Source organism: Lissotriton vulgaris, chromosome 2_1, assembly GCF_964263255.1.
Source record: "Lissotriton vulgaris chromosome 2_1, aLisVul1.2, whole genome shotgun sequence".
Classification (NCBI taxonomy): Eukaryota; Metazoa; Chordata; class Amphibia; order Caudata; family Salamandridae; genus Lissotriton; species Lissotriton vulgaris.
The window spans coordinates 623,217,067-623,235,937 of NC_141687.1; the positions used below are offsets into that span (position 1 = coordinate 623,217,067).

Below are 18,871 nucleotides of genomic sequence, written 5' to 3' on the forward strand. Positions count from 1 at the left end.
CTGGCAAGGGGGTAGTATTCCAAATCGTATGACACTTTACTAGACATGTTTTGATAATGCCAAACCAAAGTTAGCAATAACCGCGAGGATTATAATGCACTTAAGAGTATATGGTATGGTACTATCATGGAAACAGCTAAAGGACATGGTTCCGAAAGCTGCAGACAGGCTCAGCTCATGCTAGAGCACCATCTCACATATTTCCAAGCACTCTGCCATCACGATTGATAAGGCCTGCCATAGGAGTGACTCATAGGAACATATGTGTCCATTTTGGGTTAGATATAGGTATACTATATCTACAGCAAAGGGTGATTACACCACCTTGCCCCAGCTGGGTGATCAGCCAGTTGTTTCAAATAGTAAGGCCAGGCCAGGGGTGGCACAATACGTGCTGCAGCCCCAGCCAGGTAGGCCTTGGATGCACCTATGCCCTGGGTACACTGTACAGGGTCTCACAAGGTGATCCATGTTCCAATTGGTATGTACCTAGAGTACATGGTGTCCATTTTACCTGAGAGAGCAGAGGGCCTGGGGTCCTGAATAGCAGGGTCCCAGGTCAACTAAGTCGAAAACCAGCTAAACACTAGGCAAAAAGTTGGGGGTAACCAGTCAGATGTCCACCTTCCTACACATTGTGCATGTCAACGTTGTGGTACTGCGCTGCCCTGTCTATTAGTTGGTTGAAGACAATGGTGACGGCATTGTTTGGTATGAAGGGACGTCAGGGATGGGATGCGTGTCATATGGGTCAGTTGGTTCCCCCCATGGTTCATTTTGGGGATTAGGATCCTCTGGATAGTCATAAATCATGCTGAGGATCTTCCCGTGTCGCCCTCATTGTCCCCATAGTGAGAAGGAGAGTAAGGAGCTAAAGGCGTAGTAGGCATAGTGGGATAGAAAGGAATGAAGGGTCTAGAGGGAGAAGTCTCAAAGTCTTTCTTCTTTAGAGGAATGGGGGAATGAGAGTCCAGTGGTCTCTTCTTCCTGTGTAGGATTGGGACTTTACCACTCTTAGGATTAATATATATTTTAGCCTGGTCGTCTGATGGATCTGGATGGAAGAGTTCTTCTTCCACTGTCCGTGGCTGTGTCTTAGATTTCTTCGGCTTAGTCTGTTTGGAGCGACTATTGCCTCTGGGTCGATGTTCCCTTCTGTGTCGATGACTTATGGTGGCTTATTGGTTTTTCTCGGCTCGGACCCTTTGGTCGGGTCAACGAGTGATTTCGGACCGACCGGGTTTTTTGGTTCGACACGCTTTCTGCGCTAGTCAGGTTTTTTCGGTTGACTGTCCTTTGTAGAGTCGATGGCTTTATTGGGATCGACCGGTCTCTTTGGAGCACTTGTTTTTGGTTCGATAGCCTTCTCCGGCTGGATCATAGGCTTCGATAAGGCACTCTTTACGTCAGCGACCTTCGGCACAGCAGGCTTTTTTGGCTTGACTGCCTTTTTAGGTTTGACGCCCTTCGGGTCGACGACCTTCTTGGGTTCTGGAACCTTCTTTGGGATCACGTTACTTGGCCCTGGGATCTCTGAAGGCTTAGGTTTCGGTGCCGAGCCGGACAGCGGGGCTGGCGAATGTTTTATCGGATCTTGGTGAAGGCCTTTTGGCGATGCCTCGACCGGAGCCTTTGGTAACGGGTTAATCGGTGTCAGTGTACTCACGATTTGCCCCTGTGGGATCTCGTCGTTGGGAGTCAGAGTAGTCCTCGACGGTGACGATCTCTAGGTCTGAATCTTCAAGCTTCTGGAAGTTCTTGGTCATCATCGAAGATGTTGTCTGGTTCCGGTGCCTGTCGCTGCATCTCTTGCCTAGCGGCCAGTCGAATTCGAATGGTTTTCTTCGACCGGAATTGGGCACAGGCTCGGCAGGTTTCTTCCTCATGGTCTGGTGATAGGCACTTGTTGCATACTGAGCGTTTGTCAGTATGCTGGAACTTGGAGTGGCATTGTGGGCAGCAGGCCCACGTGGCGTCGAAAAAGCCCAACGGCCCGCGTCGACGACTGGTTCCAGATGGAAAGTTCGATCAAGTCAATGAGTACTGAGCGAAAACAATACCTTTTAAGTCTAAGGCCTTCAGAAAAGTTGTTTTGATTCCGAAGTTGGAGTATAGGAATAACATCTGAACCCAATGGCGGAAAAAAACAATCTGAGGATGGAGAAGATGCCCATGCACACTGTAGTCCAGGGGAGGAGTCGCCTATCTCGTGATACTTCGAAGACTCTTCCAGGACAACAAGGTGCAATCATCCAGACCCAACACTAGGCGGCGATCTATGCACAGATATGAATTCAGCAGCCCACATGACTCGTACATATCGTTACCGAAGGTAAGTAACTTGTGCATCTGAAATAAACGGGTTAGTGTTAAATTCCGTACCCTAGAATACATACCCCAGCAATACCAACCCCGGTTATGGGTCTGGGAACCAATGATCACACCAGAAAGTCAAACGGTCGAAAAAGCCATCTCTCTGGACTTGGCTGTCCAGGCAATAGTATCTAGCGAACGAGTGCAGCGAGGCCCACGTAGCTGCCTGGCAGATGTCCTGCAAGGGGACTCCCCGACCCAGCATAGTAGTAGACGCCATGGCCCGAGTGGAATGGGGATGCAGCCCCACAGGAGGCTCCTTTTTAGCCAGTGAATAACAAGCCTTTATCCACAAAACGAACCACCGAGAAATGGTTCGTTTGTGCACCGCCCGTCCCTTCTTAGCACGCACGTAATTAACAAAGAGCTGGTCGTCCACCCGGAACTGGCGTGTGCGGTCTAGATAGAATGAGAGCGCACGTTTTGGGTCCAGACAGTGGAGCCTCTCTTCCTCTTTCGAGGGATGCGGAGGCGGAAAGAAGGTGGGCATGGTGATGGACTGCCAGATGTGGAAGGCTGCGACTACTTTGGGCAGGAAAGAGGGAGGTGTTCTCAAGACAACTGAGAAGATAGAGCCTGGAGCTCACTCGCTCTCCTGGCAGAGTTGATGGCAACCAGGAATGCAGTCTTAAGAGTGAGAAGACGAAGAGGGCAATTGTGAAGTGGCTCGAAAGGAGCGCACATCAAAAAAGTCAGAACAAGGTTCAAGTCCCACTGAGGCATCACGAAAGTAACAGGAGGAAACACATGAGTGAAGCCCTTCAAAAATCTATTTACAACAGGGGACTTGAAAAGAGAAGGCTGATCATGAAGCCTCAAGAAGGCTGAAATGGCAGAGAGGTAGCCTTTGCTAGTGCCCAGAGCAGATCCCTGCCGGGCAAGAGAAAGAAGAAAGAGGAGAACCTTTGAAAGGGGGGCAGAATGGGGATCCACAGCCTTTGCTGTGCGCCTTGCCACAAATTTGTTCCACCTGCAGGCGTATACCAATTTTGTGGAGGGACGCCTGGCTGCCAGAATCACACCACAGTCTTCAGGAGGCAAGTTAAATGGCCACAACTGTCGCCGCTCAATCTTCACGCATGGAGGTGGAGACTGGACAGGCTCGGGTGAGGACTGTCCCCTGCTGCTGCAATAGTAGGTTCTCCTGAAGAGGCAGACGAATTGGGGAAATCGACTGACATGCTGAGTAGCTCGGGATACCAGTATCTTCGTGCCCAGTCCGGAACCACAAAGATGACTTGGGCCTGTTCGCGCCTAATCTTCAGCCCTCTGGTGGTATAGGTGGAAAGGCGTACACTAGACCGCAGCTCCATTCGAGACGAAGAGAGTCTCCGAGCGAGTGCCGCCTTGGAAACTCCAACGCACAGAACTGATGACATTGCGCACTCTCTTTGGTGGCAAATAGATCTAACCAAGGCTGCTGTAAGAGACCTTGTGCCACGTCAGAGTGCAGAGGCCATTCGTGATCCATCATGCACCGGCCGCTGAGTTCGTCCGCACTGGTATTCAGGGAACCTGCCAGGTGTTGAACCACCAGGGTGACCCCCTGGTGTTCCTGCCACTGCCAGAGGCGCAGAGCCTCCTGGCAAAGGGTCCACAACCCCACCCCCACCCTGTTTGTTGCAGTACCACATGGCGGTGGTGTTGTCCGTGAACACATGCACTACACTTCCCGGACAGAGGGAAGGAATGCCTTCAGTGCAAGTCGGATTGCCCGCAGCTCCACAAGGTTGATATGAAGCCGGGACTCCGCCGGAGACTAGAGGCCTCTGATCTCCGCCTCTCCCATGTGGCCCCTCCACACCCCCCTCAGCCCACTAGGGACGCATCCGTCACTACTACGTGCTCCGATTGGGGTAGGGAGAGGGATCTGCTGCTGACCCAATCGCAGTCCATGAGCCACCGCTGCAACTGTCTCGCAGTGCCCTCCGAGATCAGGACGTGGTCGGACAGGTTGCCCTGATGCTGGGCCCATTGAAATTTCAGGTCCCACTGCAGAGCCCGCATCCGCCATCTGGCGTGATGCACCAGAAGGTTGCAGGAGGCCATCAGCCCCAGCGTCAACCTGACCGAGACTCGGGATAAAGGCTGAAAGATCGGAATCAGAGCCTGAATATCCCGAACTCGCTGTTCGGGAGGATGAACCCGAAACTGCGCCGAATCCAGAACCGCTCCGAGGGACACAGGTGTGAGTTCGGCACATTGTTGGAGAACCCTAGCAGGTCGGCCGTAGTCTGAAGGTGGCTGATGACAGTCTGGGGCGAGCCCGCCTTTAACAACCAGTCATCGAGATAGGGAAAGACCGACACCCCTAATCTGCGCAGATGAGCTGCAATCACAGCAATTACTTCGTGAACACCCGATGGGCGCTGGTAAGGCCGAAGGGGAGCACGGTAAACTGAAAGTGCTCGCGGCCTACCGTGAACCGCAGGTAACGCCGTGGGCCGACAGGACGGAGATGTGAAAATATGCGTCCTGCAAGTCCAACGCTACCAGTCAGTCTCCGGGGTCTAGGACAGCTAAGACCTGAGCTAAAGTCAGCATCTTGAACTTCTCCTTTTCGGAGGAAGCCATTGACGTTCCGCAGGTCCAAGACAGAGCGTAGGTCCTCTTTGCCTTTTCTTGGGAACCAGAAAGTAGTGGGAGTAACAACCACCCAACTTCTGGACCAGGAACGGGCTTGATGGCCCCCATTGCCAAGAGGGCAGTAACTTTCTCTTGCAGAAGTTGCAAGTGATCCCCCGAAACGCGGTAGTACTGCGGTGGCATGGCTGGAGGGGCCGCCTCTTCGGACGATTTGCAGCACCCACCTGTCCGATGTGATGGTGCGCCAGTGGAGGGGGATTGCGAACCTTGCCCCCCCCCCCCCACTGGCATCAAATGGGCCTGAAAGCTCAGACTAGGAAGGCTTTGAGGCGGATGCTGCGGGGGTGGATGTGGACTGGCAGCGCCAATGTCCCCGCCGTGCTGGATGTTATTCTGCATCCCGTGGCTGGCAGGACATGAGGGGGTGCCCCTTCCTTGGCCACGATCGGAGCGAAAGGCAGAGGTTTGCTGGTGCTGGCCCAACAGGCCCAAGGACTTGGCCGTAGCCCTGGAGTCCTTGAAACGCTCAAGCGCGCTGTCTGCCTTGTCGCCAAAGAGGCGATGACCATCAAACCGCATGTCCATGAGCGTGTTCTGGACATCAGCCGAAAAGTTGGCGGACCTTAGCCAGGCGTGACGGCGAACCGCCACAGTCGTGGAATTCGCCCTGCCTAGCGAGTCCGTGGTATCCAGCCGACATCGAATAGAGTACCATGCTACATCTCGCCCTTCCGGAAGGGCATGAGCGAGCTTTACCCGGGCCTCTTCCGCAACAGTGTCCCAGAGAGTGGGTGTAACGGCCCAAAAGGCAAGTGGTGTTGACCAACCGCAACCCCAAACTAAGTGAGGAGAACAGCTTCTTACCGAACTGGTCATACCTTTTGGATTCCCGATCAGGAGGAGCAGTCGGGAATGCGGTCTGGGAGTTAGAGGCCTGGATAACCAGGCTCTCAGGAGTGGGGAGGGTGGACAGGAAACTAGGGTCGCCCGGAGCCGGGCGGTGAAGTCTGGCCACGTTCCTATCTACAGGGGGCCTGTAGCGGGCTTCGACCAGGTGCCCAACAGAACGTCAGTAAGAGCCTCATTAAACGGCAGTAGAGGCTCCGAAGAGCTTGCCTGCGGTTTAAGGACCTCGGTGAGGTGGTTAGTCCTCACAGCCGCGACGGGGAGCTCAAGAGCCAAGGCCTTGGCTGCCCTCGTCAACAACACGCTGTAAGCAGCCCCCGCCTCTGTAGCCACGGTAGAAGGGGGAGATAAATCCAGTGTCGGGCGAAGTGTCCATACCACTGGCCTCCCCTAGCTCAACTGCCCAGTCCTGATAAGGACTGGCACTCCTGTGCCAGAGGGTCCACAGACCCCTCCCAATCCTCCTCGCCTCCCATCTCCGGATAGTCAGGTGCAATGGATGGGGCCGGATCATAGAAGAATTGCTCTTCTCGGCGTCGATCGACGCCGGCTCCGTACCGAGGGAGGGACCGGAGACGACGACGTCCGGGGACAGCGTCTATGGCGACACCCTGGGGGTCAGTGCCGGAGGAGGGGGTCGTAAGGTCGACCAGCGGCGACCTGGATCCAGTGGGGCCCTTCGGAGGTGGGACCTAAGTCGTCGATGGCGCCGCTTGGGCTCCCAGACGGGGCCGCGGGGCCTGAAGGCGCCACCCGGAGGAGAGAGCGACCTCGTGGCCATGAGGAAAGCATCAATCACCTCCGGCGTCGCGTTCTGCCCAGGGACCAGCGGGTATGGAGCTGGCCGCGGCGCCTGTGGCTCCGGCGGAACCGCGTGGGCGGTGTTGCCCGAACCCCCCGCCCCCCAGGAGGAGGAGGAAGAGCAATGGCGTCTAAGACTTCTTGTGCCTCTTACCAGAGGACTAGGAGCCTGACGAATGGTGTCGACTCGCCGAGCTGCGAAGACTATGGCCCCAGTCCTTCGGCCTCCCCCTGGAGCGGGACAGTGAACGGCGCGGGCAGACTGCCGGAGCTCGAGGTGCTTACGGGACCGCTCCCACCTAGCCTTCGACGTCAAGGCCCGGCAGTCGGGGCACGACTTGTCGTCCTGGTCGGCCCCAAGGCCAGAGGCACTGATGGTGGGGGGTCGGTAACAGACATCAGGCGGTTACAATCAGCACAGGGTTTGAACCCGGGCATACCTATCGGCACAGAGAGTCTTAACGACTCAAAAAAGGATCCAAAAAAGATCAAAAACGTTCGCCACAAAAAGACTAAGTACTGCTTTTTCCGGATCTGCGCTTGCTGGCGCGGAAAAAAGAAGATCTGACGTCAGCACGCGAGAGCGGCGTCTAAGTACTCCGACGTCATCCCGGCGCTGACGAGTGACGCGGAGCCGCAGACGTCACCTACAAACGCGCTGGGGTACTGCTACGCAAAACTTTCCGGATCCAGTCTGACGCCTGGGGGTAGTCTAAGGTAAGGAATCTAACACTAACCTGTTTCTTTCAGATTTCAGAAAGCACTCTGTGCAGACTTTATCCTTGATATGAAGTACCCAACTGTCAGGCAAAAGAATGAGCTGCTCAGTCTGACTGGAAAACAAAGCCGGAGGAAGTATGAGCGAAAACACCAAGATTAAAATAAACCCCTATAGATGGCAGTTACCAAACATGAATGAAAGTAAAGTCTGACTGCTCAAATTGAGAAAACCCAATTTAAATTTAAAACCCTTCAACTGAAATCTTAAGAGGGAGCCTACTAATGAAGGAGAATCTGTTGGCTAAATCGCTTGGAAAATCTTTCATGAAAAAGCAACGTACCGTTTCTCCCTATTGCTCCTTCAACCCACACAAACATTATGAGAGGCAGCTGTTGCGAATGTAAACGTGCAACAATTTTCGTGCAACTTAACCCCTTCCATGCTGATTACGAACCCCAGCCGTCATGCACTACGGTGCTCGTGTGCTGATGACGGCTGGGGTTCATCACAGCCCGCCCCTGTTAGTGCTGTTTACAGCACACCAGGGGAATCGCGGCCGCATGGAAAGTGTTAAAGGCTTACATGGAATAATCGTCCAAGGAGTGGCCTCTTATTGGGTTTCTGGGTAGTTTTCTTTGAGGGCAGTCTTACCCAAAGCTGTCCCTGAGCCACCAATAAATTGGTTACCAACTTGTTAATCACATTACTGTCCTTGGGCACTGGACCCTGCAGGGGAAGCTTAGTCAAGCAGTCGAGGCTTGTCCTAAAAGGTGATGGGTTAGAAACTCAATAATAGTAGGACAGAGTACATTTCACTCAAACTGAGTGTCTAGACAGCACTAAGAAAAGCAGAACCGTACTTGCAGGGAAGTAAAAAAAGGCACTGCCAAAATAAATAAAATCTCATAACTAGAAGGCACTATACTACAGAGACCTAGGTCGCACACAAAAGCTTCACCAGCCCAAAAATGGAGACTGGGTAGAAAAAAAAAAAGAGAAGTTAGACAGTGACATCTCAGAATGGCAAAGAACAGATAGATAGCTAAAATTGTTCTCAATACGGGACAGCAACTGTAGCGAGCAGAACACATCTCCAAGGCTTGAGGGGAAGAGGATCTACTTACATGACCCTCTGAGGCTGGATGGGGTAGGGAAAATAGACACCCATTGATAACAATTTGGACGGGTGCAGGCTCATCACAAAGGTAATCATTGAAGAAGCGTCTGTTGCTCCTGTACTTCTGGTGCTCCTTGGTCACTTCCTCCGATTTTAATCACCTGGAAACTAGATCCTCCCTCACGCGTTTGAGTCAGCTGTAGCTACTCGGTCTAGAAGCCTGCACATTTCCTAGCAGGAGGCCAGAACCTCCTCATACTTGTTGGCAGGTCACAGTAGCAAAATTGCTCCAGGTACTAGGTTCGTTCTCAGCTCTAAGGAAAGCCAGTTACTTGAAATGGTCTTATCAGGACTGGTGTTAATCTTCCTAACTGAAATCTGGAAACTCAAAGTAGTGCTCTTACGTGCCATTAGGCGGTGCTGGGCAAGTCAGTGCAAACTTAGTTTAGCCATGGCACCCATTTCTTTTGTAGGCTTATCTGTGCCGTCAGACCTAGAGCTCATCTGCCAAACTAGAAGGAGCAGTGTTCAGGCTCCATAACTTGAACCTTTTTAGACGGAAAAAGGAGACCACTTCACAGAAGGTGAAGGCAGGGGGTGGGGTGGTAAGAAATTTGAAGTTAGATAGAGTATCCACCAGAAAGGGTTCTACGAAAGCAAGTAACTTGTTCTTCTGATGGATAGTTCTAACCACAAATTTCTCACCTTGTGAATAGATACCAAAGGAGTGCCTCTCAAAGCGGCAGCTCTGTAGAATGGCCCAGAAAGTACAAAATGGACAGTATGACAGATGTGAATGTCAAGGCAAGAGTGCTTCAGGAATGTGTGCACTAATGCCACGTAGCATCAGATAGTCAGAATAGGCAGGCACTCAATGGGCCAAATCAGTGGCAACAGCCCTGACTCCGGTAGAATGCGCCTTCAGAGCTTCTGGGGGCTGCTTCTTAGCCAAAGCGTGGCAAATCTTAAAAGACTATCCATCTTGAACAGATTCATTTTTGCACCACTATGCCTTTCTTTTTGCTCCAGAGAATCCTATGAAGAGCCGATTGACCACCAGATGGTCTTTGGTACGATTAATGTTCTCAGTGCTCTTTTAGGATCCGTCTGCAGGAAAGTGGGTTATTATGTGGTTTTGCTGTGAGACCTGGTAATGTCACAGTCTCTTTCAAGTCCAGTTAGGTTCCTGAAGAAAAACTATACCTCAGTCCTGGGTAGCAGAGGCACTGAGCAGTCCAGCTTAGTCAAAAGAAAAAGTGTTAAGCATTTTGAAGCACCAAAACTGTTAAGAGGGACAACACAAAAATCTTACACCACTTTATATATAAGCATTTGCAATGCAATAGCTCTTGCATTTACAAGCGTTTGAGCTATTGGCATTGTAAATGACAATGCCAATAGCTTAAACTCTCGCAAATGGGAGACCTATTGCATTGCAAACCCAATTTTTAGAAAAGCGCCCCATGTTGCGATTTTACGTTAATGTCCGTCACAACCCTTTCTTTAGATGAGTCACGTCTAAAGCAAGGGACATGGCACCATTAAAGTGAAAGCGCTGTATGGGGCGCTTTTACAAAAAAAGCATTGGTTTGTCAAGTTGACAAACGAATGCTTAGTTTGTAAAAGTGCCCCATGCCCCATTTTCACCTTAATGGCGGCTACGTCCCTTTTAGACGAGGCACGTCAATAGAAAGGGGCAAGGCTGACAAAAGTGAAAGTGCTGCATGTAAACAAAAAAAAATGTGAAAAAATATAGGGGAAAACACAAGTGACTGCGTTCGGGCTACAAACAACAAACTAAAGGCATAACCACCACTGCATCAGCATGGGGTGCCCTGCTATGAAAAATATAAAGTGTTGGGGGAAGAGCGTGTCCTGCCTGCAACAGCAGGCAGGAGAAAAACATTTAACCAAATAGTGCTCCTATGCTGTAATTAAAGCCCACTGAGTAACACCGCATGTAACAGGGGGTGTCTGATGGGAGATTACAAAATGAGACAAGGCGGCACTAAGGAGCGACTACTAAGCCTATTGGCCAGTGAAAAGCCCCAGTTTCCAAAATACAATGACACAGGGCAATGAACAATATGGGGGACACTGAGCGGAGCTTCAAAACTATGCTTGAATGCAGCACATGCCTCGTACAGCAGCGCATGCGCTGCCCAGGCTCTACTTTTCAAATCATAAATTAGAAAGCATAAATGACAAATCTATTGGAAGAGAACCAGAGACGTGATATTTCAAAGTCAAGTACTTTAGGCTATTGGATGCAATAAATTGTTGCAAGCAGTGAGTAACCAACAGGCTAAACCATTGGTTAGTCTCTGCTTAGACTAGCCACAGTGGGCTGAAGCCAGTCAAAGGGACAATTCAGAAGTCAGTATCTTTTACATCCTTAAAGCGACCCAGTAAAAAAAGTGGTCACTTCACATTTTATATTGGGGGGATTTGAGGGGGGGGGGGGGGGAGGGGTGGATGGGGAGTTAGCACCAAGCACAGTAGTTACTGAAGCTCCACGTTAGCTAATGGGATCACTGGCATTGCTTTTGTGAAAACTGCTATTTTGTGTTTGCATGGTCAGTGGAAAAATATCATGCATTTCTTTTCAATACTAAGCACCCTTAATCATGAGCTACCAAAAGATCCAATTTTTTTTTAGCTGGGAAAACAATAAATGAGTCCCTACATGTGGGAACTTTGCCCCCAGACTTATTACTTCATTAATTGAGTACCTTCCCCCCCCGTAATTGGGCATTTTAAATGTCACAATAGTGCTGCATGCCAAATGACAAGGGACACGAAATCTCTCACCATTAACGGCTTGATACACATGAAGAATGTGATCTATTGTCTCAAATACCCTATTGATATGTTCGATTTCGGACAACCCTTACAACCAGTGAAGACACGCATTCTACAACTCAAAGCCAGACTGAGGTGTGCAATACAGGGAGCGCCACTGGTACAACATTATCAACAGCGGGGACACAATGAAAAATTACATTCAGTGGTCATTATTGATGGTAGTACAAAACTACAAATTAGGTGAATTCTGCCATTTATATATTTAGGAACCCAGCTTCATGGGTTCTTTGCCATGGCGATGGCTATTATTTAGTTTTTGTTTTTTTGCCCGAACCAGTACTCATATGGACAATAAGTGTGGCATAATTGTTTTTAATCCCTGCGAAGCGTGTGCCCTTGGAGGAAGGGACTCGCTACTGACTTAAGGTAACTTGCTTGCTTTTTTCAGGAGCCTCCAGTACTTTTAGTATCGTAGCCCTTTATTATGGACATGGTTATGTCTTCCTTTACGGCCCGATTAGTAGGTTTGGAGACATTTAGTGCGACCCATTTCACGGATGCTTTCTTCCGCCCAGCTGGGCGTTTGCCCCGTTTCAGTGACCACGCACATTATTGTAAGTACGAGATTCTTATCTTATAGAGACTTCGATCACTGCACTATTCTGCGCATGCCGTCAACTGGACTTAGTCTAGTACATAGGGATTTCTGCATCGGGAAATAGGAATGACAGTAGTTGCACACTGGTGGAGGCTTGATTTTCTTATCTTAGTCCACCAAGGCACTGTTTCTAGTAGGAGGTCTGTTTTTTACACGTTTTAATATGTTTGATCTCCATGTGCTTTTTATTCTAGTGCTTGCATTATTGAATTAATACGTCTGGGGACTATGTCCCCACATGCAGAGACTAATTTGTTTTCTCTACAAAAAAACATTGAGCTTTTCCCACACATCATTTGCGTTTGTTCTCTTATGTTTCTACCCAGATGTGTTGGGGAGGGGGGGGTGAGCAGGGGGGTGGGGGGTGGGGTTATTTGTCATTCACAGTTTGAGCCAAAAGGTTGATGTAATGACTGTGTGCCAATAGTATTGTGTTTGAATGGGAAGGACGGAGAAACACATCAGTGCCACGTCAGGAGTGGGGCATGACCTCAGTAGAGCTGGAGAGTGATGTGGCTCAAATCAGACAAAGACATAGCCTGCGTGTCCATTTGTAGCGCCAGTAGAAATAGTACCGGCATTGAAGAGACCAGCACAGCTTTAGATGCAGGAACCAGAGTCAGACAACACCAATGCAGACTCCGAAGCAGGTTCAAGAGGCACAGATGACGCTGAAGACCGATTCACCAAAGTTAATCTCGGTGGAACCCCTGTAGTTCCTTGGTTCCCAAAAGCATGCCAGAGGGAGTAAGAATACGTCAAAGATGTGCAGCGTAGCCCCTTTAAAGGCTTTGATCTCTTGCAATGACGGGCTCGGGCAGTCAGAGTGCCTTCTAGTAATTGGAGGGGAGATGTCTGGGTTTGTGAATGATTGGTAGGTCAGTGGACAAGCTACTGCTTTTTAGCCTGGACATAGGTCCCACCACTCAGTAAAATTACAGCATAGGAACCTATAGCCAATTTTCCTTCCCAGTCCTTCACCAAACACAAACCTGGGACTACTTTGCACCCATGCACTTTCGGCACTGATCTACAAATGATCTCCAGCAAAGAGTCATCTCATGGGGCCAGTCAGGCATTGCAGCACTGGCCCGAAAAAAAGGAGCATGCCCGGTGATGAAGCATGCCACCCATTGGTGGGTGAGGGCAACTGCTCCTAAAAAGCAATTGCTTTGGGTGACCCCTTCCTCCCCCCAAATCGGTAGTGAGGAATTACTACTTAGGAACAGTGTACTGTTTATCATTGGGACAGAGTCCCAACAGAAATTCAGGAGTGGGTCCAGCTTGAAGTCTTATAGTGCTTAACCTAGTGTTCTTGAGTGGACTATGCATTCATACGAGTGCATACCCAGCATCATGTGCCAAACACCTCATGGGGAGCAGTCAAAGACTCTGTCCCTAGAAGGTTTAAAACCTGTACATTTTGGAGCCGACTTGTTCCCACACTGATAGACTTGGAGAAAAAAATGGCCAAGAAAAAAATGGACTTCAAAAGATGAAGAAAAGGAGCAGAGCTCTGGATCGGCGACTGAAGGTGTCAAAAAAGGTGCCCAAAAAAGTTACTGCTATCAGGGTGCATGGGTTGTTTTTATATGCGGCTCAGTTAATCGCTTATGGAAAAGAGCTAAATCAGCGCGGAGCCGCAGTGCGCCAGCTACTGCACTTTGGGGCACTATAAGTTTGCAGACCCAATATTGTCCTTGGAGATATTCACATGATGGAGAACCTGTAGTTTGAAGAAACCATTACAATTAAAGGAAGTCAATAAAAATGGAATCAGGGGTGTAATAGGAATAAACTCCATCCTCCAACACTGCTCTTTGTTCCTTTATCTAGAGTCACATGCTGGGAACACTGCCTCAAAATAGACCTAGTACAAGGCTAGTCACAGACTAACCTGTTGCTAGAAGATGCTCCTGCCAGAGATTAAGGGTACAAGAGACATAAAAGCAGATCTACACTAATTGTTTGCATTTACTAAGGCACAAGAAGAGGATGCTCTTTCTGATAAGGTAGAGGTTGGACGTTTTCTTCTCACAAAACTTCTGAGACCCGATGATGTAGCTACTACCTTCTCCCTCATTTCTGTCCCAGTGAAGGTCTAGTTTTCTAGTCCGATCTCGAGCTCAAGTGATGGGCCGGCAGACAACAGCAACTTATCACAGCGAACATGAAACCCCCCAAAGTCAAGAGAGCCTCAATGTGGAACCAGTGAGGCTCTAGGTGCTCAAAAAAAGAACATTAAGTGCTATACAAAAAAATTCACTCAATACAAGATGGGGGACATTATTCTATAAAAAAGGTATGGGGTAGCAGTAGAGATTTCATTTACCTCAATGTGCCAGGTACCCACTTTAGAGCTGGATTTTAGGCAGGGTGTGTTGCAGATTACCCCAAAAAGTATAGCTATGTACCGTTTTGCATAGACTTTCAGCTGTACGTAGCAGGAAAATGTTCTAGGTGAAGCTTGGGCCTAAAATACAGAAAAGGATGCACTCATGCCCCAAATGCCTCTAATTCAAATAATAGAAAATGCGCTTACCCACACTGACAGCAGCTATGACAGGGGATGCAATGACAGAGAGCGTCACTCCTCCAGTGATAGCAAGGTTCCTCTTGTGCTTCGAGATTTTCTTTCCTTCATACCGACCATGAATCTAAAAACAAAACAATTGGGAGGGAGACTAAAGACCAGTTGGAAAACAAGTCACCAAGATCATTCTAAAGAAAGAATGTGTACATTGGATGGACAAAAGGTGAAACTGTTGGCGCAGCAAATGCCTGATGAGAGACCACATCTATTGAGCATTTCTTTATTATTAGCCTTCGATGTGCACCTCAACCCTCCTCCAACACCTTGCTGGCTTTACCTCCACAAGATCTCCAACGGAACCGTTCTTAATGTTCTTACACTTGCACAACTCCAGCACCCTTCTTTATACCCAGCCTAACTTTTTGTTTAGAGTTTCTAATTGAGCTAGTTCTTTCCACGGTCAAAACATTTTTAATGACAAGTCATTCCACTGATTCCCCACCTTCAGACACTCATTGCTTTAACAAGTTGCTTATCAAATTGTCACTTATCTAATATCAGGCCTAAACGGGAATGACATTTTCAGAAAGGGAGCTTGAACCGAAAGGACGTCCTTACTATAGCAACAAACCAAACATGCGATATCCGATTTCCCTGGATATCACATAAGTGCAAATCGACACCATCTTTCATTCCACCACTCCACTTCTAGAAATCCCCAGCAACTCACCTTCCTGCCCACGTAGACTGGAATCCCAATTACCATGGCTGGAATAGCAATGCCAGCTATAAGAGAGATGCCTACTGGGGCACCAATGAGTGTTCCCAGTTGCCAGAGGATTTTCTTCTTACGGCTCCACGGTTTCTTGCCCCAAAAAGTGCAACCGGATGGACTGTAGCGAGACAAGACCGCAAAGACCAAAACATAAGTAGGGCAACCTTTTATGTATTAAAAAGCACCAATCTGGAATTTACACACGTCAATCCAAAAGTAAACTACATACACGGAAGAGGAAATTTTGCAATAACCTTTACAAAGATGAAAACATTTTCTACGAGCAAAAAACAGAATATTCTATTCTTTGGTGGGACAGAGTTCATGAGATATAATTACCCTTACACACTGCTCACTCACGTGCTCGGGTACGACCCCTTAAACACTATCTCAAAACAACATTTACTAGCTCTTAACCCAAGATAAGACCATCCCTGCCTCTCATGACAGATCGATGCACATGCTAGCATTAACCATAATAGAGTACAATTTTTCAACCCTATCTAGCCAATCACCTGAGGTAATGCAAATCCGAAATCTCCTTCATACACAGCCAGCAAAACTCACAGCCACACACGGCACAGGTCATGTGATTGCAACTGCCATCATTCATCTTAATAATGTAAGCACTGCATCTGGGGCACGGCTTGATGTCATCACCTGCATGAAGAAAAAGCAGAGCTTAACAAGTGGTAGACAGAAGACAGCACCTCAGAAAATTAAACAAGTTTACACTGGGGGAAGTCATGCAATAGAAGTTGTCCATGACACCACAATGCAACTACACTAGTGCTAAAAGGAACCACGGTCATAGAATTTCGAACATGCAAACCAAACACACTGCCTCTGAAAAATCAGAATAAATCTTTTCACAAAAACGGATTTTAAAAAAAAAGACTGAAAAAGAGATTCAAGAGGTTGTGCACAACCCTTCTTTTTTCAATATCTCTCATCACAGATTGTTCTCTCGCCTGGATTACTTCCTTATGTCGGCTTCCGACATGTCATGGGTGCCCAGTGCTCATAAACTTGTGTGCGAATTCTTAGACTTCACTGTCTTGTTGTATATGGGGACCTCAGGAAGACTGACATGAACGTGGCTGTTTCACGAGAAGTTCACAGACTAGCTTAGTAAGGACAAAATCATTTACAGATCTGTAATTATGGTTTTGCAGCATGAAAACTCTTTTAGATTAGCATGCTTTGCACAATTTCGCCTATTTGTGGGTGGGTCCATATGCATGTGAATCTGGAAGAGATTTCATGTTGCAAAAAAGAATTCCACTTTACAGAAAATTCATGTTTGGTGCAGTGATTGCAGACTTGGTGCGAGGCTTTCAAATCACTTCTGAGCATACCTCGCTAGAGCAGACAAGGATAAATAGCGATGGGCCTGCAGAGTTGGCTTCACTGGTGTAAGTAGTGGAAAAACTGATTGTTGCCACTCCAAGACATCGAATGTCAAGGGTAGGCTTTGAAACAAATGATACTCAATGAAGCCAGGATCTGCTGGTAGGTGTCTGAGATGAGCATCTAAGAATGCAAACAGTGTGGAAGTCCAAGGAAGTCACAAGATGGGTTGGGGGAGAGGGGGGGGAGGGGGGGATAGAGACCGTTGCTAATTTCTCGCAAATCTTCAAAACTTACATGCCTTGTGGAGAGAGACATATTAGGTGTTTTTCCCCTTAAAAATGTATTCCAATGAAATTGAGGAAGCAGTTAGTTGGTAGTCTCACAGTAAAACAAGCATTTGCAATGCAATAGGTCTAGCATTAGGAAAGTTTGAGGTATTGGTCTTGTAAATGACATTTTTTATTTATGTGTTGGTTTTGAAAATAGCGAAATTAATAGCTGTCATTTACAATGCCAATACTTTTATATTTTGAAAATGTGACACCTATAGCATTTGTAATGCAACATGTTTTGTATTTACGTGACTTAGATGTATAGATATTCCAAATAACAATGGCTTTTTAAAAAAAATACTTAAATAAAAGTTATTGTAATTTATAATGGTAATAGCTTAAACTTTTGTAAATAACTTGTGAAGATTATATTCAGTGTATTTTATTGTGACGAAAATTCAAGAACAGAAGTGAAATATTAACATCTTTTTGTGACATTTGCTTGAAACATTGAGAGAACAAATTTGAACCAGTTGTTGTTGAATGGCGGCAGAGGGTGAGGAGAGAGCGAGGCAGAGTGGCGCCGCCGAGTGGCGCCGGGGTGGCGGTGCCCAGTGATGCTGCGGTGGTGCCCAGTAATGCTGCGGTGGTGCCCAGTGATGCTGCGGTGGTGCCCAGTGATGCTGCGGTGGTGCCCAGTGATGCTGCAGTGGTGCCCAGTGATGCTGCGGTGGTGCTCAGTGATGCTGCGGTGGTGCCCAGTGATGCTGCGGTGGTGCCCAGTGATGCTGCGGTGGTGCTCAGTGATGCTTCATTAGTCTTAGTGATGCTTCATTAGTCTGAAAGTGAATAACGATATCACCATTGGCCTCGGCCAACCAACTCCAGGTCATCCTGGACATCAATTCACACTACACAAACACTGCAAGAAAAGAGAATTGCAGACACTGGGGAGACTGGAGGGTGGTCTACACTTTAGACAATTCTTGAGGAGCCACTGGATTTGTAAGTTACAGATAAATCCATCAATCAGGGAATTGTAAGCACGCTACTCACCGGTGAGGGTCTCAAGTCGCTGAGGGGGGCAGGGGTCCCCACATCTGTTTAGCAGAAGAGCCAGGTCTTGAGGGTCTTCCTGAAGGTGTTCAGGGAGGGGGTGCACTGATGTCTGCCGGTAGTTTTTTTTATTTTTTACAGTTTTATATAGCGCGAACTTGACCCAAATCAGGTATCAGAGCGCTTTACATAGCACCAGTTGCATTACATGGAGGACACATTCATTTTTACCAGGCACGGGGGGGGGATTACGCGATTTGCCCAGAATCCCAGGATGTTCAGCGGCATTGCAGAGACTCAAACCCAGTTCCCCAGATGAAAGGTCAACCGCACTAGCTGTTAGGTCAACTCCTCCCAGTTCTTCCATTGCGTTCAAGCCTTCCTCAATGGATTTACATAGAAATATGCACTGTCGTTGAGGTATTTCGGTCCGTTGTTGTGGTGGGGCATTTATAGACGTGAGTGAGGATTTTGAAAGTGACTTTTTTCCACTGGGAGCCAGTAGAGACTTTGTAGGTGTTGACTGACGTGTTCGTGTCGGGGGATGCCGAGGACGAGTCTGGTGGCGGTGTTCTGTATGGTTTGGAGTTTGCAGAGTAGGGACTTGTTAATGCCGGTGTAGCGTGCGTTTCCATAGTCCAGTCTGCTGGTGATGAGTGTGTGGGTGACCGTCTTCCTTGACTCAGGAGGGGATCCACTTGAAGGTCTTGCGGAGGGTGTTGAAGCAGCTGGAGGTGACGGCATTGACCTGTCGGTTCATGGTGAGCGATGAGTCAAGTGTGAAGAGTAGAGTACGATGCAGAGGATCTTGGCGTGGTCTGAGGGGGTAGGTGGGCTTCCGAGGGCAGTCGGCCACCAGGTGCTGTCCCATGGAGAAGGGGTGGTGACAAGGACGTCAGTCTTCTTGGCGTGGAG

General features: G+C 48.5%; 1 protein-coding gene across 1 annotated transcript in view; it reads right to left on the reverse strand.

The window, feature by feature from the left end:
* Nucleotides 1–18,871, reverse strand: part of RNF19B (ring finger protein 19B) — a 180,685-nt gene that overhangs the window by 121,394 nt on the left and 40,420 nt on the right. The window contains exons 3-5 of the mRNA XM_086955734.1: nucleotides 15,791–15,935; nucleotides 15,231–15,393; nucleotides 14,510–14,624 (exon numbers count right to left, since the gene is read on the reverse strand). Coding sequence (XP_086811860.1) covers nucleotides 14,510–14,624; nucleotides 15,231–15,393; nucleotides 15,791–15,935 — 423 coding nt within the window. The remainder of the gene's footprint in view (nucleotides 1–14,509; nucleotides 14,625–15,230; nucleotides 15,394–15,790; nucleotides 15,936–18,871) is intronic.